At 47.7% G+C, this 23,558-nt stretch overlaps 1 protein-coding gene across 1 annotated transcript; it reads right to left on the bottom strand.

Moving 5' to 3' along the window:
• Nucleotides 1–794: 794 nt before the first annotated feature.
• LOC138928442 (calphotin-like) lies at nucleotides 795–2,807 on the bottom strand. Its single transcript, XM_070285517.1, has one exon. The coding sequence runs from the start codon at nucleotides 2,805–2,807 to the stop codon at nucleotides 795–797; it is 2,013 nt and encodes a 670-aa protein (XP_070141618.1).
• Between the last annotated feature and the right edge of the window lie 20,751 nt (nucleotides 2,808–23,558).

The raw sequence follows: 23,558 nt of genomic DNA, 5'->3' as shown, positions 1-23,558 counted from the left end.
CCCTACATCTAGCTGTTCCCTAGCGCACTCCGAGTTTTTCCCCCCGCGGGGATGGCCCTTGGCCAGCTCACCGATAATTTACTCCAACTCCATTTTTGGGGCACGTGGCCGGCGGCGTGGTTTTATTCCGATGTAATCCTGTAGCTCCGTGGCACGTCTGGTCCGTTGCTGGTGTTCTGAGAGAAGAGGCCGGGCTCGGCTTGCCGAGGCCCTTTTATAGGCCTCCGGCGATCGGTAGCGTCGTTTTACTTCGGGGAACTTCGGGTGAGCTTCGGGTGAACTTCGGCTGGCGTCATGGTCGCCGATCTGCTACTCGGGCCCTGTCGTGTCTGCCGACGCCATGCTTCGGCTGATCGGGCTTTGTCGTATGCGCCGACGGCATGCTTCGGCTGATCGGGCCTTGTCGTCGGGTGTTTGCCGAAGACGGTTCGGCTGGCCGTCCTTCGGCTCGGTCGGCTGCCGGCTGCTCGTATGTTCGGCCGCTCTCGGCCGCTCGTTTCCTTCGGCTGTTCGTGGCCGCTCGTGTGTGTGTTCGGCTGCTCTCGGCCGCTCGTTGTCTCGTCGTTGTTTTTCTCTTAGATCTCGAGCGCGTTTTTTTCTTAACGCTAGTCCCTACCACTAAATCCCTAACTAGTGTGCCCTTCGTGGGTCTTAGTATTTAACACTTATGTCCTAATGCTTAATACTAAGTATAGATGTTCTTACGTACTAGGAAAAATGGACTTAAATACTAAGAAAATATTATAAAAATGGAAATGATCTTACATACTACAAAACATGGTTGTGAGGCTTCCTCACACTCCATCCCTACCTCGGGGATGAGGAAGGACGGTGACGCGGTCTCCGCCGCGTGAGATCTGGACGCGGTACGTCGTGTCGCCCATCTCTATCAAATACCGCAGGTACTTGGTGGCCGGCTGCTGGAGGCGCGCCTGCACCTGCGCGATGAGCTCGGCGGGGAGCCATCCGCCCTGCGTGGTCCAGCCTGCAGGTGCGCGCACCCAGTCCTCCGGTTCGGGTTCGGGTTCCGAGTCCGTCGATGCCTCCTCGTCCGAGTTTGGCTCTTCCTCAGGCCAAGAAGCGCGGCGTCGACGGCCTGCATTGCGCAGGATGCCGGGGCGGTCGTCGGTGGGCGCGTCCGGGTCGCGGTCTGCCGGGGCGCGGCGAAAACGCCAGCGGTATTCGTCCGTGGCGGGCAGTGGCCATACCCGCTGTATCGGCCGGGGGGTGACCATGGTGCAGCCAGCGGTGACCTTGTCGGCGCTCCTCGGTGGAGGGACGCGCGTAGGTGCCGCTTGCAGCAGCCTCTCGGCGGCGGCTCGGGCTGTGGCTCGTCGGCTGGCGTCAGCGGATGTTGTGGGCCCCTCTGGTGAGGCCAACAGCTCTGCCAAGAGTGGCCCAAGGGTGGCGCGGGCGTCAGGTGGCCCCGAGCGAGGGGGTGTCCTCTGGCCGGTGGCGAGGTCGGACGCGCTAGCGGCGGTACCGGCGTTGGTGTCGGCGTGAGGAAGAGTGGTGGGGGCCGTGTGGTTGCCCTGGCCAGTCGCGACACTGGTGCTGTGGTGTCCCTGGCTGCTGCCCCCAGCCCTGGCAAGGGTGGTTTCCAGGGTGACGGCAGGCGGTCCGCCGGCAGCGATTCCGGAGACTCTCGCGTCCCCAAGGGGTGTCGCGTTGGTGGTCCCGGTGGCTGCTGCCGCGGCCGGTGATGCGCCCGTGAGGCGGGCAATGGTCCTGTTGGGATGATCCCGTGGGTCGGCCGTGGTCTTCCCGGCGTTGTCTTCCTCGTCGGAGATGAGGATGGCGTCTTGCGCCAGGTCTGGCTCCTCGTCTTCGCCGGAACTTATCTCCATGATCTCCTCCTCGGAGATGTCCTCGTAGACCGCTCCCAGGGTTCCGAGAACGGCTACGGGCGGATGCCGGGCGACCATCGGCTCGACAGTCGGTGAGGCGGCCGGCGGCTCGTGGCTGGCCAAGGCGGCCATCAGCTCCTCGAGTGGAGCGGCGGTCAGGGGCTCATTGGGGGCCACGGCGGTGGTCATGGGCTCGTCCTGAGCCAAAACGGAGGTCATGGGCTCGTCGGGAGCCAAAACGGTGGTCATGGACTCGTTGGGAGCCACAGCGGCGGTCACGGGCTCGTCGGTAGCCAAAGCGGTGGTCATGGGCTCGTCCGAGGCCAGAGTGATGACCATGAGCCCGTTGTTGGCGATAGGGGTGGTCAGGTCGGAGATCCTTAGTGCGGCCATCGACTCATCGGGAGCCCCGGTGGCAGGCGGACTGGGGTTTCTGCCCCGTCCGGGTAGCGTCGCCTCTGCCTGGAAGTCGTCCAAGCAGAACGGTGTCGGGACCCCGTCCTCGGCCAGGATCGCGGTCATCATGTCCTCTAAGGACAATCCCTCGCACCAGGTCGGGCTGATCCTCGGCGAGGATGAGGATCCGGTGGGGGCCTCCACCGGCGGCGTTGGCTCCAGCGGGACGACAGCGGGTGGTTCCGTGCTGATCGTCGTAGCTGGCAGTGTGGCTAGCAGCGGTGTCCCGTTATCGTCGACGTTGAGTTGCGGACGGATCGGGGCCAGCGGCGGTGGTGACCCGGCGCTGGTCGGTTTTGCAGCCGGGCGGGATCGCTGACCAGTGACTGCCGGCGGCAGTGGTGCCATCTGGGCGTCCATCGCGGGGTGAGGTCGCCGTTGGATGGGCGTCAGTGGTGGTGGCGACTCGGGGTGGTCGCGGTCCGACGGAACGGTTGGCGCAGGCTGGGCTTGAAGCGATCGTCGCTTCGGCTGATGGCGATTGCGTTGCTCCTTGCGTGGCATCCTGGAAGCGTTTGTGCGCTTGAAAGCTCCCACGCTACCATTTATAGCTAACGGACGGCGAGGGCGGTATCGAATAATCGATAGGTCGTGCGGCGTGGTTATCGCCCGGTAGCTAGCCCTTTCTGGCGATCTGGCAACTCTGTAGATGGACTCCGGATGGCTGTGGAGAGTAGAAAAATAAGGATTAGTTTCCTCCCCTGGAACTGGCGATTTCCCCGTGGTTTCCTGGCTATTCTCCTGTGTTCATGGTGTCTTGAGCGTGGATGATTTGAAGGAGAGCGGCCAGGGTATGTTTTCCCCCTGCGGGGGTGGGGACGTTGGACGAGCGCACTCATCAGCAAGTGGCCCCCACGATACCCTGGTCTTCTTTGGCCCTGGCGTCGTCGTCGTGGTCATCATCCTGCCTGGTGCGTCCATCTGTCTGTGCTGGGTCGTTGCTCTGGCCGTTTTCGTCGTCGTCGTTGTCGCTGTCTTGGTGATATGGCTTCAGGTTCTGAATGCAGGCGGTGCGTCGGCGGCGGCTCCCCGGAATCTGTAGCCGTGCTATATTCGGAGAGGGGAACTTGATGACCCGGTATGGGCCCTCGTATTTGGATGCCAACTTGGCGGCAAAGCCTTCGGCGGCGTTTGACAAAACGTGGCGGCGCACGAGGACTAGGGATCCGAGTGGTGGTCTCCACTCGCGTCGGCGCAGGTTATAGTGCCTTCCTTGCTCTGCTGTGGCTCGTTCTGCGTTTTCCCGGGCGACCTGGAAGATGCTGTGGAGCTGCGTACTCCTCTCCGTTGGCGAAAGTTGAGCCGTTCCTCTTCCTGGAGTGACTTCGTCGTTAAGGGTGTTCGGCAGGCGTGGTTCCCGGCCCTGTACAAGGAAGGCGGGGCTGAATCCCGTAGTGTCCGATACGCTGCTGTTAATTGCCAGAGAGATCTCAGGCAGAAGGTGGTCCCAGGCACTCTGCGGCGAATCTCCGAGGTATTGTGCGATCATAGTCTTCACGGTCCGATTGGCCCTCTCCGTGGGATTTTGTCGCGGCGTGTAAGGCGCGGTATGTTGCAATTCCATTCCCAGGGAATTGCAAAAGGCTTGAAAGGCCCGGCTGGTGAATTGCGTTCCATTATCGCAAACGAGAGTCTTTGGGATCCCAAATCGGCTGAGTATCCGCTCCCGAAATGCTCGCTCGAGGTACGGCACCGTTGCGCGGCGTAAGGGGACGAGTTCCACCCATTTACTGAACGTATCAAAGAAAACGAGGAGCACCGTGTTCCCTTGCTTGGACCGTGGCAGGGGTCCCACGAAGTCGGCGCACAGCACGTGAAATGGCTCGTTGACTTGCCGTGTAAACATTTTTCCGGCCGGCTTTTCCTGGCTTACTTTAAACTTCTGGCAGCTCGGGCATCGTCACACATACTGGGCCACCTCTCGGAACAGGCCTGGCCAGTAATATTTCTGGGCCACCCGCGTACTGGTTTTGCGGATGCCCAGATGTCCAGCCGTTGGGTGGTCGTGGCACTCTTCCAATACCCTTCGTCGGTATGGGGCTCCCACGCAGAGTTTCCACGGCGTATAGTCTTCTTCCTCGGGGCGTAGACCTATGCGTCGGTACAGCTGACCGTTCTCCTCCCGGAAATCTGGAAACTTCGCTGGCTCCTGTTGAAGTCGTCGTAGCATCTTACGGATCCATTTGCATTCGTTGTCCTGCACCTGCGCCTGTTGAACAGTGGCCAGCGGCTGGCGTGACAATGCGTCGGCGACCAGATTCTGGTTCCCGCGTCGGTAGCTGATATCATACTGGAACTGTTGTAGCTCCAGCGCCCACCGCGCGATCCTGCCCGTAGGGTTGTCAATGGAATTTAGCCACTTGAGTGAATGGTGGTCAGTTAGTACCTCGAAGCGGTATCCCTCGATGTAGCAACGCATTTTTCGGATGCCCCACACGATCGCGAGACATTCTTTCTCCGTCACGGAGTAGTTGCGTTCTGCGTTGTTTAGACGCCGGCTGGCGTATGCGACGACTCGTTCCTGTTCGTCTATGGTCTGGGTCAGCACCGCTCCAATACCATACTCGCTCGCGTCGGTTTGTAGTACGAACTTCGCCTCGAAGTCCGGGCAGGCTAAGATTGGAGCCTCAGTTAGGAGCTTCTTCAGTTCATTGAAGGCTTGTTCTTGCCTCTCAGCCCACTGCCACTTCCGATCCTTCTTGAGTAGAGATGTCATCGGCTCGACTACGTCCGCGAAGTTGGGCACGAAACGACGGTACCATGAAGCTATCCCAAGGCATCGGCGAAGTTCCTTGAGATTCGTTGGCGGCGGCAGCTCCCGTATGGCGGCGACCTTCTCTGGATCGGTTTGTATTCCGGCCTCGCTGATAACGTGGCCCAAATACGTTAGGCTGCGCTGGAAGAACTGGCACTTGTCCCGGTTCAGCCGTAAATTTGCTGCTCTGAGTCGGCGGAACACCTCGCGTAGATTCCGGACGTGCTCCTCGAGTGTAGCTCCGACCACGATGATATCATCAAGATATGCGAAGGCGTGTGGCTCCATATCCGGGCCAATGACGGTATCCAGGGCTCGTTGAAAAGTAGCCGGGGCCGAGTGCAAACCAAAAGGCATCACTTTCCAGTGAAACAAACCGCGACCTGGAACGGTGAATGCGGTACACTCACGGCTGGCTGGGGCTACTGGGATCTGCCAGTACCCGTTCTTCAGGTCCAACGTGGATATGTATCGAGCGTTCCGAAGTCGCTCCAATATATGATGGATCCTCGGTAAAGGATAGGCGTCCGGTATGGAGTTCTCGTTCAGCTGCCTGTAGTCCACACACATCCTGACGTCTCCATTCTTCTTAGCGGCGATGACTATCGGAGCACTGTGAGGGCTCCTGGAGGGCTCGATGCGCCCGTCGCGTAGTAGCTCGTCAATCTGGCGGTCGATGACGGCTCTCATTGCAGGGTTCCTGGGATGGTATCGTTGCTTAATGGGGCGGTCGATGCGCATTACGATGCTATGCTCGGCGATGTGAGAGACGCCGGCGAGGGTATCGAATCGTGCTAGTTCTCGTTCTAGGAACTTTTCCACCCAGGGCTCTGGGTAGTTCCCGTCTTGGCCGCTGGGGCGTTGTTCCTCCTCGGTGCTGCATTTGGCGTTGGCCATTCCGCAAGATGGTGTGCTCTCGCTCGTGGATGATTCTGGTGTCCGGAACCGAACTCTCTTGCCCGTTTGGCGAAAGGGGTTCCGGCGGACAGCCGATGCGTCGGGTAGTGGCAGGATTCCTGCCCAGCTTGGAGCTGTGCCTGCGTCTGCGTGGGCGTGGCGTTGGGTGCCCTCTGGGCGAGCGTGTGTGGGTGCAGCCATGCGATGTCTCTGGGCGTGGTGTTTTTGTGGAAGGTCTTCCTGCTGTGTATCTGGCGGTAGCTCGGGTGGCGATGTGGGCTGCGGCTCCGGATTCACCCTGGCGGTGGCTCCTGCCGTTTCCTCTGCGTCTGTAGGTCGCGTGCTCGGGGGTGCGTGTGCTCTGGCGACGGTGTCTGTGGGGTGTGTATCCATGTTTTTGCTCCGTGGTAATGTGGTTGCGCACTCGCTGAGTGCCGAGTCTGCTGCGCTGGTCTCCGTGGCTCTGCGTTGAATGGGTGGCTGGAGCTTGAGGGTTTGGCCGCCGCACTGTAGTGTAGCCCCGCTGTAGCATAGAAAGTCCATGCCGAGCAGGAGGCCATCCAGCACATCTGCCATGATGAGAACAGAGATGCGGACGCGGGTCTCTCCCAGCTGGATCGTGGTTCGTAGAGCATGCGTGAGCTCCCTGTCGGTTCCATCTGCTAATTTTACTTGTGTCCGTACTGCGCGATGGTTCCTCCCGTCGTCCAGCTCTTGTGCCAGGCGCTTGCTTATGAAGCTGTGAGAGGCTCCCGTATCCAAAGTCGCGGTGAAGGGGCGTCCCTCCATGGTGACTTGGGCGCGAATACGGCTGTGGTCTTGGATGATGGCATTGTTTATTGGCTCGGGGAGGTCGGTGGGTTCCTCGAGTGACTCCCGGATACTCGAGGCCCTTGCCCGTTTCCCGGCGCTTGGTTCCGACAGCAGTCGATGGTCCTGACACCTGGTCGGCCGCAGTCCCAGCAGAAGATAATCCTAGGGCTCCTGCATTCCGAAGCGTAGTGACCGGCCTGGCCGCAGTTTCGACAGGCGGTTCTCACATCGATTGGTTCCCCTGTTGCTCGGCCTTCCTGGCCCTGGCTTCCCGTTCGGGTTCGGGTGGCAGTGTCGTTGGAGGCATTCCGAGGACGTGGCATCGGCGGCGTGGTACGTGCGTCGGGCGGATTCCCTCGGGTTTGATGAGCCTGGGTACTGAATAGACCCTCTGCGTCCCGTCGGTTCGGTGGGTATCCCCGAGTGGTTCGCTCTCCTCGGCTCCTGGCGACTTCGAAGTTCACCACCAGGTGGGTGAGCTCGGTCAAGGTCCTGAAGTCCTGGCGGCGTGTAAACATCTGGTATTCTGGCAGCATGTTCTCGTATATCCGTTCAAGCTCTTGCTCGGGTGAGAACCCTGCGCGGCGCATCTTCAGGCGAAGATCGACGAGGTATTGTTTAAACGGCTCGTTCGGCTTCTGGTAGTGGGCTCGGATTTCGTCGTCAAGGCGTTGATAGTACCTAGGCGGTAGAAAGAAATCCAAGAACTCTCGGCGCACTTGTGCCCAGGTTCCCCCCTGCAGGCCACTGGTGCGAAACCAGCTCTCCGCTCTGCCGGATAGAAGCACGACGATGGCGTTGGATAAATACTTCCTATCGATCCGGTACGTGTCTGCCCGTTCCTCGATTAGTTCCACGAAGCTGAGCGGGTCCGAGGTGCCATCGAAGGACAGCCCCCACTTGGTCATCTTGTCCAACAGCATGGAGCTGGGGTTCACGTCGAACTGAGAGGTACCACCGCGTGGAGATCCCTCGGATTTCCCGCGTGATACTGGTGCTGGCGACGTACTGCGAGGTACGGCTAAAGTATGATGCGTGGCCTGAACGGGTGGCGCGAAGGTTCCGGCAAATGCATCCGGGGCTGGCGGCAATGGTGACTTCGGCTTTACGTCTCCCGTCGGGGAGTTTCCGTAGCGTAGCTCCATCTCGTCGAGTCGAACTTGAACTGCGTCGGGGAGCTCGGGTTGCCTCGCGAAAGCAATGAGTCGCGCCCGCTGCTCTTCAACCGTACCGGCGCGTTCTAAGCCAAACTCGAGTAGGATGGCGTCGAGTTCGTGCTTCTTTCGGTAGGACATCCAGGTGACACCCATTTTACCGGCGGTTGAATCTCCGCGGCGTATGCTACCGGTCGCGAAATCTGTCGTAGCGTAAACGATGATAATCGAACGGGGTTCCGATTCTGGACACGTGGCTGAGGCGGCTCGCCAATTGTTCGCGGCACGGCTGGTGCTAGGACTGTTGTTCGACGCGTGTCCCGGCAGCGATCGCGAAGGAAGATCGGGAAGCCCGTTCGCGTATCGAGATCGAAGGCGCGGGAAGGGAAGCGTATCCCTGAAGCGCGGAGATGCACGGCCGAGGTCCTTGAGTGGCTTGGTTTAGCCTCGTAGCGATGGTTGAGGGTCCTGAACCCTGATCCTGGAGCGTATCCTTGTTGTAGTGCCCTGCTGGTGCTGCTCAAGGACCCTTGAGGTATCCTTGGAGTCGAGTGAAGGTCCTGGAGTATGTCTTTGAAGGATCCCTGGAGTATCCTGTTGGTATGTCCTGGCAGGATGCTGGCGTTGTCCTTTGCTATGTCCTTGCAGGATGCTGGCGATGTCCTTTGTAGCGTTGATTTAATTTTCTCCTTGATGTTAGCTCTCGTAGCGTTGGTGATCGACTGATCTCGATGGCGTGGCAGCGAAGACTTATATAGTTGAAGGTCGGCTGGCTTCGGGCTTCCTGCGGGTAGGAGAAACCCTTCGTGCGTCGGGATAGGAAGGCTAGTTTTCTGCTCTCGTGGACGCCGGCTGCGGCGTCGACGACGTGTTGTACTCCGCCTCGGCGGCTCTCTCTCTGGACATGTGTTTGGCTTTCTCTCGTGTGTACTCGTCTGACGTCGTGGAATCGTGGTCTCGGCTTTGCGTCGTGTGCTTGGCGTCGTGTGCTTTGCGTCGTGTGCTTTGCGTCGTGTGCTTTGCGTCGTGTGCTTAGGTCGGTTCCTAGCGTGTCGTTCGTATTCATGTTCGTCAGGCGTCGTTACAATTTTCTTCCACGTGGCTTTGCGTCCGACTGTACTCTATGGCGGCGGCTTTTTGCGGTTGCTATGCGGCATTTTTTTTTTCTAAATTCTCGCTCATTTTTTTTTCTATGCTTCTCTCCTACTCTTCCCGCTTCGGTCTATGCGGCCTAGCAACAGAAATGCATTTTTCTAAGTTTTCGAACCTAACCTCAACCTTTCGACCTGAATTTTTTTCTGGTGGTGCTTTAAGCCACGTTAGATGGAATTATCCTTGAATTATCCTGCCTAGTCCCTGCTCGGGCGCCATCTGTAAGGATGCTATGGCCAGGATAATAACTCAGTCGGCCCAGGAGTCCTCTACAGAAATATTTATAATTTTTACGGAGACAGGCAGGAGAAAGGACGGGCCCGAAGGCCGGTATGTTTATTAGGGTGCGAAAAGGGGCAGGCGATGGTCAGGAAAACTCCCGAAATCCGGGCAACCGGCTCCGCAAGCCGTAGTCCGATTGCCAGATCCGGGACGAGTGCGCATCTTCCGAAGTCGGACCGATCCCGCAAAGCCGGGGTACCGGTGTTCCCTGATCTTCGAATGAGCGGCCCGAAATGAGAGCTGCCGGCCACGCATGCCATGTGCCGGCCGCCCTGGGTCCCCGAGAAGGGATACCGAAACGGCGAGTCGATCCCGCAGGCCGACTACCGTCCCGCCGCCTCTGGGTGAGATGGGGCCGCCCGGAATCGGAGGAGACCGGTCCCGTAAGCCGAGATCCAGTTTCCCCGATATGTCCGAACAAACGGGGTCCTAGTGGGGTGGGGAATCGTCCGGGAATCGGAGGAGACTGGTCCCGCAAGCCGAGATCCAGTTCCCCGATATGCCCGAACGAACGGGATCCGGGTGAGGGCCACCAGCCATGCAAAACCATGTGCCAGTCGCCCTGGGTGTCGGGAAAGGGCTCCAAAACGGGGAGGCGGTCCCGCAGGCCGAGTACCGCTTCGCCGCCTTGGCAGAGAGAATGTGGATGCCTAACCAGGAAGAAAACCGATCCCGCATGCCGGGGTACCGGCCCCTCCTCTAAGAGAAGGAGAAGCGAAGGGTTGCCGGCCACGCTGGCCATGTGCCGGTGGCCCTTGCTCTCCAGAAGTAATGGGGCGCCGAGAGGGTAAATAATTTTCCGCGATTGAGTTCTATTATATGTCCAGAGTTTATTTTTACAAATGTCGGTAAACCTAGCTGTTCCCTACATCTAGCTGTTCCCTAGCGCACTCCGAGTTTTTCCCCCCGCGGGGATGGCCCTTGGCCAGCTCACCGATAATTTACTCCAACTCCATTTTTGGGGCACGTGGCCGGCGGCGTGGTTTTATTCCGATGTAATCCTGTAGCTCCGTGGCACGTCTGGTCCGTTGCTGGTGTTCTGAGAGAAGAGGCCGGGCTCGGCTTGCCGAGGCCCTTTTATAGGCCTCCGGCGATCGGTAGCGTCGTTTTACTTCGGGGAACTTCGGGTGAGCTTCGGGTGAACTTCGGCTGGCGTCATGGTCGCCGATCTGCTACTCGGGCCCTGTCGTGTCTGCCGACGCCATGCTTCGGCTGATCGGGCTTTGTCGTATGCGCCGACGGCATGCTTCGGCTGATCGGGCCTTGTCGTCGGGTGTTTGCCGAAGACGGTTCGGCTGGCCGTCCTTCGGCTCGGTCGGCTGCCGGCTGCTCGTATGTTCGGCCGCTCTCGGCCGCTCGTTTCCTTCGGCTGTTCGTGGCCGCTCGTGTGTGTGTTCGGCTGCTCTCGGCCGCTCGTTCTCTCGTCGTTGTTTTTCTCTTAGATCTCGAGCGCGTTTTTTTCTTAACGCTAGTCCCTACCACTAAATCCCTAACTAGTGTGCCCTTCGTGGGTCTTAGTATTTAACACTTATGTCCTAATGCTTAATACTAAGTATAGATGTTCTTACGTACTAGGAAAAATGGACTTAAATACTAAGAAAATGAGCTTAAATATTATAAAAATGGAAATGATCTTACATACTACAAAACATGGTTGTGAGGCTTCCTCACAATAGCGTAACAGGCGTTCGTCAAACTGATGTACCAACTGATAAGAAGTCCAATTATAGAATTTTGTTTTTGTTTTGTTCTTTTTTCACTTGGGTTTTGATCGCTGTTAAGTTAGATTCGGGAGAAAGACACGACTGATCGCTTCGACTGCCTCTATTGAATATTAGCTTCAATTTCATGAAAATCCGATGACTTTATATATATACGACTTGTATAGCTGCCATAGAAAGGATCGTTAGATGTAGAAAATATCGGGATCTAGGTAGGCGGTACCAATCGATAGATCGCATGACGATCTATGCGATCTATCGGATCAGGGATGCCACCCGGTTCCAAAGAGAGGAGTTCCGAGAGACCCGGAATGGTTTAGAAGCTGGAACAACGGGGTGCATAGCAGAAAAAAGGAGAGAGAGATATATATAAAAGAGGAAACTGAAAAGGCGCGGATATAGTAACGGCTGGCGAAACCGGAAAAGTGAAGCGGTGTTTAACGTTTTAAAAGTTACGAGGGTGACAGTACACACTGGACGGAAAGCCCGATTTTTTGGCATAAAGTCCAAATTTTCATGAAAAGCTTTTGTGGTTTCGATTTTTTATTTTCAATGCAGATACTCCAAGCACATTAAATCGGTAATATATATTTGTATAGTTGCAGCCCTGACTTTGTACCAGGGTGTCAAAGTCAAACATATGATATGAGCTTTATTTCCTTTTGCCGTGCACGAAATTTTCTAAAAGTTTAAGGTTGTGTCATATTTTGTAGAAAATACATTTAAATTATTTTTAGGATGGAAAATAAAGAGCAAGGTATGTTTAATATTAATCCCTAGCAAGAATTGATTAATATGTGTATGTGCCTTGTGTTGTTAAACCGATTTATGTTGAAAAGTAAACCCGAGCCCTCGTGTATTGTGGAGTAGAACTAACAAGTGGCGAATCTGTGCCAAAAAGTAAATATGTTTCGTTTTGAAGAAAAGTATACAGTATTAGAGAATAATAATCGTATTTGCGAATTTTTGCGCGTTTTCTGGATAACTGAATGTATTGCAGCTTTGTCTTCAGCAATTTAATAATAATGATTAATTTAAGGGTCCATTCTGGTTAGTTGAAAAAAAAAAAAAAAAATTTTTTTTTGCATTTTTCGATAGCTTTAAGTGTATAGAATATCATACTAAAAGGGCAAATCGAAATACGTAATAGTTTAAAAGTTATGAGCCTCCGAACCGGCCGACTCAAAGCAGCCACAGAGCAAACATACAACTTAAAACGCGTTTTCTGGAAAACTACATTTTTCGGGCTGGCGACCATAATATCTCAGTCAGATTTTAACGAATCTTAATGATTTTTTTTTTTTTAAATACGCGTAATTAACGTGTCCATGGAATAAGCTACAATTATATTGAGAGCTTAAACATTGGATTTTTTATCAACAAAAAAGTGAAGAAATTTGTCAAAAAAACGGAATGCGCCGCCATTTTCTTATTCTTTATTAAATTTTGATAAAAGTAGCCTATTCCATAATCACATTCATACTAAACAAAAACATTTTTGAATTTTTTGTTTCAGTCGATTTTTACGTCCTGCAGAATGTTCGCCAGAGGGGTTCCTTTTTAATTTGTTTTGTTAATACAGTATTTTAGTAAAATAAATTTAAATAATGTTTTGTGTTACATTTTAAGAAGCAGATCAAATAAAATTACAGCTAAGAACTTAAAATCAAAAAATTACTAATCCAAATTTTTTTCTTTTATGGGCGGTATGTGTGGGCGTGTCCGATTTGTTTCAAATTTTAAACACTGACTACACATACTATTACTAACAACTGTACGAAGTTTTAACACTCTACCTTCAGTATTAGGCTTTATGCCAAAAAATCGGGCTTTCCGTCCAGTGTGTCGTAGCAGGAAAAACCGAAAAACACGGGGAAGACATCCGTGGTTTGGCAAATCATCCGAGCAAGGGAATCGCGAGGACGGGAAGCCGGATCGAGATAATCCTAAGGTAAGTATTTCGGAGGTATTCCGGAGGTGAAGCCCTAACCAATGGTTATCATTTCCAGGCTCGACCAGATCCAGTCGTCGCAGGACGAGATTGGCCAGGTCACAAAATTGACCTGGCCCAATTTTTTGGAATCCTTTCTGGAATTTTCGAACGCCTGTGGGAATTTATTTTTTCTCCAAATTTCCGATTTATTGGGAAGCATAAGAATAAGGTGCAGTGGCGCTTGGGTATGCAACAAATCACCCTTAGCCTAAAAGTCGCACTGAACTTTAATTTATGTTGCGATCGGCGAACAGCCCAAATTGTTTGCAGCCTACTTTTGGCGTAATACAGCGCTTCCAGTAGCGATGCTCTGAAGATATCGGGAAGATATAGGGCCGCTCTCGATATTGGAATAGGCTTATGTTAAAAGGACTCGCTGTCCAGATTTCCGGGGCTAGGTTAACTATTTTCGCCCGAAGCTAGGTTAAACCTTTTCGATCTGACCCCCGAACGAAGCGGACGTGCTCTGGAGAGCCTGGCATCAACATAGATTTTGTTTCCTTTCAGCACTTTAAATATTACATTAATTAGATTTTCATCATATTACTGGCCATACATCTTTAATATTGGCTTTTATTATTATAATAATCTTGATTGTAAATTTTGTGAGGAAAATAAAAATACGAAGGCAATTGAAAGCCATAGCTATATCCAGTAATATACTAAATGTTTAAGATAAAGGAAAATTGTTAAATCTAAGAAAAATTAAGAAAAATAATACAAGATAAAAATGAAAAGAAATAAATTTGTATATGTATATGTCGGAGATAAGCGTTATTAATTTCACCGTAGTCGAGCCAGCGAATTCTGTTCGCCTGCGCAGTCAAATCGTATCTGTCATCACGCCACTTTTCCTGTGGCCCTCTCACCTTTTCTTACTTTTCACTCAATCACTCAATCAACGTCAATCCTAGACAATCTCAAGTTGCCTCTCTCACTCTCTCCTATTGTTGCGACAGACGAACAGACCTCACTCAGTAACAGACAGTCTTCTGTCCTTGTCCTGTTACCGACTCAACTGTCTATATCATAACGGTTTAATTCATTCTCTTATTTTCTATAGGGATTCGAGTTCAAGCGGGTTTCGCAAAATACCTTCTTTCTGCATTTCATTTTCTTAGATCATTTCAGAATCAGAATCGAACAAAATTATTTCAAAGTTTTCTCTTAAACTTCTTATTTTTTACTTTTAAACAACTTTTGGCATGAGATCCGGATTACCACCAACTTAAGACCAAACAATTCATTCGTTTTCAAACATCATGCCAACCACTAGCACACAGTCATCCACAAGATAAACTGATAATAAGATTGATCCGCCATACACATTTCCTCCAAAGGATAAGACTTGGTATTTTAGTTTTATATTTTTATTATTAGTTTTTATTTGGTTTTCTTAAATTGGTGCGGCTATGATGCCGCTCCAGAGCTTCAAGAGTTAATAATCTTACAGTATTCCTTAAGTTATAATATATGTATTCTTATGTATAAGGAAATGTACTTATGTACATTGGCTATGCGCTCACAAGTGGAGGAGCGAGGGGGTATGCGCGTGTAGTCCATTCGATGCAAATATGCCGACACTAGCACTTTCTGAGTGCAGGCTAAGCCTTAGCGATCGGTTCATATTTCGGCCACTCATGGTTTATGACCGGGACTTTTAATTGTGTATACACTGCAACATTGTATTACAGTGCGCACTCTTTAAGTACTCTGGGTACAGTGCGTATTCGATATGTGCGCATACTACATCTCCCTCCTTTTGAAAAATAACGTAACTTAAGTGAAGTTATTTTATACTAATGTTTATAATTAATACACTTTTAATTGGTTTTTGCTATTTTTTTTTGTTTTAGTTTTGTTTGGTTTGGTTTTTTTTTTTTTTTTTTTTTAAGTGTATTTATTTGTAGGTATGGATAGGCTGAATGCAAATTACGAAATAAAGATTTTTAACATATCCTTATGAACTGTTTGTTTCTTATGTTTATCATTGGCTATGACTATATTATCCCTATCACCTATTTCCGTTACTACGTACGGACCGGTGTATTTAACATCTAACTTATGACCTGTTTCGTTTTTTAACAAAACTTGGTCGCCTACTGATATATCTATATCATTTACCCTATGGTCGTACAATAATTTATTCCTATTCTTATTCGATTCTAACATAACCCTAGCTCTTTTATAAGCTAGTTCTAATCTATACTTAGATTCCTTAGCATAGTCATCTATATTATAAAGAGGTTCTATGCTATCTATGCTATTGAAGTGTTTCGGTAAATTACTTGTTTTACCGAACACTAACTCATATGGACAGTAAGTATGTGCCATAGAGGGGGTCGTGTTGAAACAAAAGACGAAGTATTGAAGCCATACGTCCCAATCAGTTTTGTCAACCGATATATAGGATCGTATATACTCATTAAGTGTTCTGTGGCTTATTTCTACTGTTCCAACTGTCTGGTGATGGTGTGCTGTTGATGTAATATTTTTGATATTCAAATATTTGCACAGATCGTCTATGATTGAATTCTTATATTCGGTTCCCATGTCCGTAATGAACGTCTTCATTGGACCGTACTTCAGAATAAAAGATTCGAATATGGCTTTAGCGACAGTATTAGCATTTTTATTCGGAATTGGTATTGCAACTAAATACTTAGTTAGATCACATATTAAAGTGACTGCATACTAGTTTCCATTTTCCGATTTTGGTAGTGGTCCGATGGTATCCACTATCACTCTGTCGAAAGCATTTATTGGGGTGTCTGTAATTGTTAAAGGAGTCTTTGTATGCTTTGTTGTTTTAGCTTTTTGGCATTTCGGACATTTTCTTATGTACTCTTTTATGTCTTTGGACATATTTTTCCAGTAGTAGTGTCTCTGGACCTCTGGCCAAGGTTTTTGTAATGCCTGTGTGACCTCCTTGTATTGGATCATCATGGAATGTAGACAAGATTGCTTCTTTTTCTGTATCTTTTGATACTAGGGTCACCGAATGGAGTAGCGCTACTCTTAATGTCTTCAATATCTTGTTGCCCATTAATTTGAATTTATCTGTTGATATTTCATCAAAGATATTTTCCCACGGTGCCACTTTGAGTTGGCTGATATTATGTATACCGGCTTGCATTTCAAGCCTTTGGAAAAATTGACCTAAGTCGATAGTATATAAATTGCTAACCTCATATCTTGCAATAACTTTCTTGCCATGTTTAAATAAACATAACATATCTTTTATATGCAAGGTCACTACTTAACGTACTTCGTCATTGTTTATCACGTCGTAAACGTTGGGCTTAGAAGCTTTATTCAGAGATTGCATAGGCAATTCTTTTTCTTGTTGTTCCGCGCGGAATTTTTGTCTACTTTGAAATCGTGTAGTGACTTTATTTATCGCTCCAGTTATATTTTGTAGTTCTTTGATGGTTATTCTTGATAACGCATCAGCTACATAATTGTCTTTGCCCTTCAGGTATTCTACCGTAAAATCGAATTCCTCCAATTCAAGCCTCATACGTGTCAATTTTGAACTTGGATTTACCATCGAAAACAAATAGGTTAATGGTCTATGATCCGTTTTAATAGTGAAGTGATTGCCATAAATATATGGTCGAAAATGTTTTATAGCCCAGTGAATAGCAGATAATTCCTGCTCAGTAGTACTCCTGTTACTTTCTCCTTTAGTAAAGGATCTCGATGCGTATGCAATCGGAAGTTGGAGTCCGTTATGGTTTTGAGTTTAAACCGCTCCACACGCTTGTTTACTTGCATCAGTTATTATGCAGAATTCTCTTGAAAAATCTGGATATTGTAACAAGGTTGGGTTTATAAGTGCCGTTTTAAGATGATCGAAGGCATTCTGGCATTCTGATGTCCATTCGAATTTTACATCTTTTTTGCATAACCTAGTTATGTGACGAGAATAATCGGCAAAATTTTTTATAAAGCGCCTATAGTAATTGCAAAATGCAACGAATCGTCTAGCGCTGTCCGCGTCATGCGGGACTGGATAGTTTTTTATTACGTCATATTTTTTTTCATCAGGCAAGATTCCTTTATCAGTGCATTTATGTCCCAAAAATGTGACTTCATGCATGAAAAATGAACATTTTTCGGGATGTAACTTTAGGTTGTGTTTCCTACATGTTTCAAAACATCAGTTAGGTTCTTAAGCATGTGTTTTTCCATCGCGAGTTTTTTTTGCAACTAGCAACTTCGCTTCCACAGGTAATGTCTATGACTGTTTTTATGGTAAATGGAGAGACTCCAGAAAGAGATCCCTCATCTGTTCTAGTGATCACCAGGTATTTGCCATTAGGTGAAGGTTTGTCCCTCCAAATATCTGGAGGCTCCCGCATTTTGGATAGCTAAAATCTACCAATAATAGCGTAACAGGCGTTCGTCAAACTGATGTACCAACTGATAAGAAGTCCAATTATAGAATTTTGTTTTTGTTTTGTTCTTTTTTCACTTGGGTTTTGATCGCTGTTAAGTTAGATTCGGGAGAAAGACACGACTGATCGCTTCGACTGCCTCTATTGAATATTAGCTTCAATTTCATGAAAATCCGATGACTTTATATATATACGACTTGTATAGCTGCCATAGAAAGGATCGTTAGATGTAGAAAATATCGGGATCTAGGTAGGCGGTACCAATCGATAGATCGCATGACAATCTATGCGATCTATCGGATCAGGGATGCCACCCGGTTCCAAAGAGAGGAGTTCCGAGAGACCCGGAATGGTTTAGAAGCTGGAACAACGGGGTGCATAGCAGAAAAAAGGTGTAGGAGGCACGTTACTGTTCTCTTCAGTGGTCGCAAACGAAGTGTTCTTTATTCATTCTTCCATTCTATGCTTAGCCTATTACATGTATGTATTGGTGTGTCAGTTGACGATCGTGCGAAAGGGACATACAGAGTAGTGCTCCTAAGCACGATCTTAATGTGAGAGCGAGATGTATCTATTTTGCTTATAACTATCGTATAATTCAGCCATGTATGTACAATAGGTGTGTGAGTGTATAGGGTAGTGTGACTGTTTGCTACATCGGTTAGTGTGGCTGCTTGCTACAATCGGCCATCCTGACCGGAGAGCTCCTGATCTCTTAACGTTAACTTTGACTTTTGCTTATCCACGGGCGCATATTTGCTACAGCCCAAACTCCTTTATAAGGAAGTCTGGACTGTTGGAAACCTTCAACATCCTCCACGACGTATCTATCATTCCGCAAAACTTTCGTTATTCTATACGGGCCTTTGAACTCAGGAATTAGTTTTTTAGAAACGCCTACATGCGAGTCGAAATTCTTTATCATCACCAAATCTTCTTTTTCATATTTACAGGGGTCTTTTCTTTTAGAGTCTGTTCGTGATTTATTGTATTCTTGCAACTTCTCGATGTTTTTACTAGCTTTATCTCTAATTTTATTCAGATCTATGTCTTCGCTATTTTTATTTATTTCTTCTAACCTTTCTTTCAAACTATCTATAACTCTGCCTTTTTGAGATACTCCGAACAAAACTTTACTTGGGTGCTGATTAATTGATCTTTGCATTGTATTGTTTAAAGCGTATTCAACTGTTTCTAAAACTGTGTCCCAGTACAATCCTTTGTTTGGTTCCGTCAACTTAGCGATCATAGGACCTATGCTTCTATTTACCCTTTCTACCTGACCATTGGCCTGTGGGGATCCGGTAGCTATCTTAATGTGCTTTACTTCGCTTTCCTCCAAGAAGTCCTGAAATTCTTTAGAGGTAAAACACGTACCGCGGTCTGAAATGATACATTTCGGCCTACTGTAAGCCCTAAAGTAGTCTTTCAACGCTACTATTGCTTCCCTAGATTTCGTTGTTTTTGCCGGATAGAGTCTTACGAACTTTGTGAACGCGTCTATTATCACTAATACGTGTTTGTTCGATCTACTTTTATCAACAGGACCATAATGATCTATATGTACGACATCAAATGGAATATTAACTTTAGGAATATTATGAAGGAATCCCTCTTCCTTTCCAGACTTCTCAGAATATGCAATGCATTTTAGACAGTTGTTAATGTGTAACTTGCATTTATCTCTAACTTTAGGAAACCAGTAGCTTTTTGAAATAACTTCTACCATTTTGTCTATGCCAACGTGTCCTAACTGATCATGATAATTGAACAAAACATGGCTTTCCATTTCGCTTGGTACGTAAAACAAAAGTGCTTCTTTATCTTTCTTTCGATAAACTATTCCGTTACGCATTTCGTAATCTTTGAGCTCTGTCCTTTGAAGCTGCTCAGCTATAGGTTTGATCTTTTCGTCTCTGCTTTGGCAAATAATTAAATTTTCTTCAAATGAGTTAGAGTCGATTGTCAGTATGTGTGTGTTTCTACTAAGTGCATCCACGTGCTGCATGCGCTTAGCGGCTCTATGTTCTAAAACATAATCGTAATCTTGCAGAAAAAGCGCCCATCTGGCTATCCTTGGACTTAATTCTTTCTTGTTTAATGCTAGGGTAAAAGCGCTACAATCTGTGACTATTTTGAACTCTATTCCTTGAAGGTAAATCCTAAAACGTTGTAAGGAGTAAATCACCGCAAGGGTTTCTAATTCGAAACTATGATATTTCGCTTCAACATCAGTCGTTCGTTTGGAAAAGTAAAATACTGGATGAAACTTATTATCTTTCTTTTTCTGCATAAGAATTGAACCAAACCCTAAAGAACTAGCGTCACAGTGTAATTCCGTTGGATCTGTCGGGCTATACAATGCCAAAATTGGGGCTTCTAGAAGATTAGTTTTTAATGTTTCAAAACATTCTAACTCTGTCGAACCGAAATCAAATTTTCTATCTTTGCGTATAAGATCGTATAACGGTTTTGCTTTCGTCGAAAAATCTTTAACGAATCTTCTAAAATAAGAACACAATCCAAGAAAGCTCTGAACTTCATGCGTTTTGGTTGGCACAGGAAAATCTTTAACTGCTTGCATACCCTTTGAATCTGGTTTAATGCCATCTCCTGATATAATATATCCTAAATACTTTACTTCACCTTGAAGGAATTCACATTTGTCTATTCTTAGCTCTAGCTTGTTATCTACTAATCGCTTAAACACCTCTGTTAATATTTCTAAATGACTCTTACTATCTTTTGTCGCTATCAAAATATCGTCCATGTAAATGAGAACTTTGTCCTCTCTAACCAAATCTGCAAAAATTCTATTTACAAATCTTTGAAAGACTGCGGGGGCGTTTCTTAGCCCAAACGGCATTCTAAGCCATTCGTATTGTCCCATTGGCGTAGTGAACGCGGTGTATTTGACCGAATCCTCATGCATGTGCACATGAAAGAATCCGTTTCTAAGATCTAGCTTCGTAAAAAGGACTTTTTCAGAAAGTTTATCAATTAGATCGTCTATGAGGGGGGTGGGGTAGTTGTCTTTTAGCATATTTTTGTTAAGTGTGCGATAATCAATGCACATTCTTAACTCTCCTGACTTTTTTTTAACTAGAACAATTGGTGACGCATATTCGGACTCGCTTGCACGTATAATACCATCTTTTATATAATCGTCTAACAAATCTTGAACTTGGCTTTTCTCCGCAAACGATAGACGTCTCGGAGGGTAGTTGAACGGTTTAGTTTTTTCAAAATTAAGTTTCATTTTCCATTTTATTGACGGGAGTACTGGACGTTTCGCTTTTACATAAAATTGTTCAAAAATAGTTATCATTCTGCTTCTTAAATTCACATCGCAATTCTCGTTTATGTTTAGCTGGCTGCATTCAGTTGCCTCGGGATATTCTATTAATAACATTTCTGATTCAAAGCTGTTATCATATTGACTATTCATTTTGCTTTCATTTTCACGACTTTGTTCATCATAATGTGACTTTACTGTATATTGTATCGACTTGACATTATTTGTATCCTTAAATTTGTTATCATTACTTTTTGACCTATCCTCTTCACCACTTCTATTATTTAAACAATCATTTCCTAAATTTCTATAATTTGAACGATAATTTTTTGATTTTTTTTCAGTTGAACCATCATTTTCGGAAAAACTACTATTTGAACAACAATTTTCCGCATATCTATAATTTGAACAATCATTTTTCGCATAACTATCATTTGAACAATCATTTTTCGCATAACTATCATTTGAACAATCATTTTTCGCATAACTATCATTTGAACAATCATTTTTCGCATAACTATCATTTTCAGCATAACTATCATTTGAACTATCATTTGAACTATCATTTTCAGCATAACTATCATTTGAACTATAATTTTCTCTCACTATCTTAAAGTTACAAATGCTCATGAAATCTCGTCCCAAAACTGTTCCATATGCCATCGATTTGTTCGCCACAATTAGTAACTCAAAATTAAACATTTCTTTATTGATAATAACAAAACATGATATTTTTCCGATTATATCTAAGGGGCTACCATTTAAGCCAACGTAATTTGTGAGAATCTTTTCATTTGACTTGATATTTTGCTTTTCTAGTATGTTTTCTACGTATGACATCTTAATGAAACTAATTGGACTCCCAGAATCGATTAGGCATTCTAAAAACAAACATTGATCAGGTTCTGAACCAAAGTAAATCTTAAACGGTCTTACATATTCATTGCTAGGCACGAACTTCTTCTCAGTGCAGTGGTGAACCTGGTGATCCATACTGCCACATGCGTAGCAGGCTCCGTGCTCACGCTTGGGTTTGCGGCAGTCAGCAGCGAAATGTCCAATGGAGTTGCAGTTGAAGCACCTTTTTGGAGGGGCCGAAGCAGGTCCATTCCCAGTCGAAACTTTGGCCCGTCCTGACGAAGACAGTGGTGGCTTACGTAAAGCAACCTTTGCAAACGCCTGCAACAGCTGTGCAGACGAGTTGAAGCAGTGCATGTGTGCTTGTTGTCGCAGAAAAGTGTCGGGAATCCCCTCTATGATGCTGTCGATTAGCTCTTCGTCGTCCATTTGGATGTGTGTGGCTAGAAGTGTTTTTTCCTTGAAATATGTGGAGAAATCTTCGGACGGATTCCACTTGCGCCCTTGAAATTTGCGTCGAGACATTATCTTGCTCTCCTTGCTATTGAAAGCCTCATCAATCTGTCGTAGTAGTTCATGAATCGGCAAAGTCAGTAAACTTTCGGATGAGTGCAACCAAACTTGAGCGCGGTCCTTTAGTTTCGACATCACCAACACCCGAACCACGTCATCGCTCAGCTTGTACATTTTCGTGATGGCATTAAGTTGTGCGATCCATGTGCTGACAGGCAGCTTGTTGTTAGCGGCGCCGTCGTATGTTGGGAGCATTTCTCTGGCCATGGCCAGCAAAGAATTGTTGTTTACTGGTGTCCCCTCCGATCTGGCATCTCCGCCAGCGACGTTCCGATCTGGTGTGGATACATTGTTCTGATTCGGTGTGGATACATTGTTCTGATTCGGTGTGGCAGCACTGTTCTGTTTCGGTATGGTATCGCTGTTCTGTTTCGGTGTGGCATCGCTGTTCTGACGCTGAACGAATTCCATTCTCAGAATCTCGTTTTCCAATTGGACTAGCTCTAGCTGACGCTTTAGGGCATCCAACTGAGTCGAAACTTCGGGAACATTTACCTCGTATGCTGGTCCCAGATTGTGTTGGTGGTTGAACTCCGAAGGCCTGGCGTCATCGTGAACATGCACGTTTCGTTCAGCTACTGTGGAAGCCGCTCTGGCCTCATGTTCGATCATGTCGCTTACGGTTTCGACGCTGTTGTCTGGCGCCGCTGCTCCGGCGTCGCCGTGCTCCAAACCGCTACTACCGGCGTCGTTTTCCAATTCCGCCATCGTCGGGCAAGTTCCTCGCGCTTCGGGGGGCACTCCATTGAGTCTTGCGGCAAGCGTTGCCTTATTTCCACTTTTTTGCATGTTGAGCCTTCCCAGCCAGCCAATTGCGCAGTTCCGCCACGGTGAAGTCGTCTGCACCGATGGTTTCCATTTTTAGTTTTTGTAACACCACTGTTTATATTTATAATGTTTTATTCACTTTGTAGGTTGAGCGTCTGAGAAAAAAAATGTCTTCTCAGTTATCCCACTTCTGAATTGTAGGAGGCACGTTACTGTTCTCTTCAGTGGTCGCAAACGAAGTGTTCTTTATTCATTCTTCCATTCTATGCTTAGCCTATTACATGTATGTATTGGTGTGTCAGTTGACGATCGTGCGAAAGGGACATACAGAGTAGTGTTCCTAAGCACGATCTTAATGTGAGAGCGAGATGTATCTATTGTGCTTATAACTATCGTATAATTCAGCCATGTATGTACAATAGGTGTGTGAGTGTATAGGGTAGTGTGACTGTTTGCTACATCGGTTAGTGTGGCTGCTTGCTACAAAGGAGAGAGAGATATATATAAAAGAGGAAACTGAAAAGGCGCGGATATAGTAACGGCTGGCGAAACCGGAAAAGTGAAGCGGTGTTTAACGTTTTAAAAGTTACGAGG

This window comes from Drosophila kikkawai, chromosome 3L (assembly GCF_030179895.1).
Source record: "Drosophila kikkawai strain 14028-0561.14 chromosome 3L, DkikHiC1v2, whole genome shotgun sequence".
Taxonomy (NCBI): Eukaryota; Metazoa; Arthropoda; class Insecta; order Diptera; family Drosophilidae; genus Drosophila; species Drosophila kikkawai.
The sequence above is the reverse complement of the archived record's forward strand: the minus strand, read 5'-3'. Positions and strand labels throughout refer to the sequence as shown.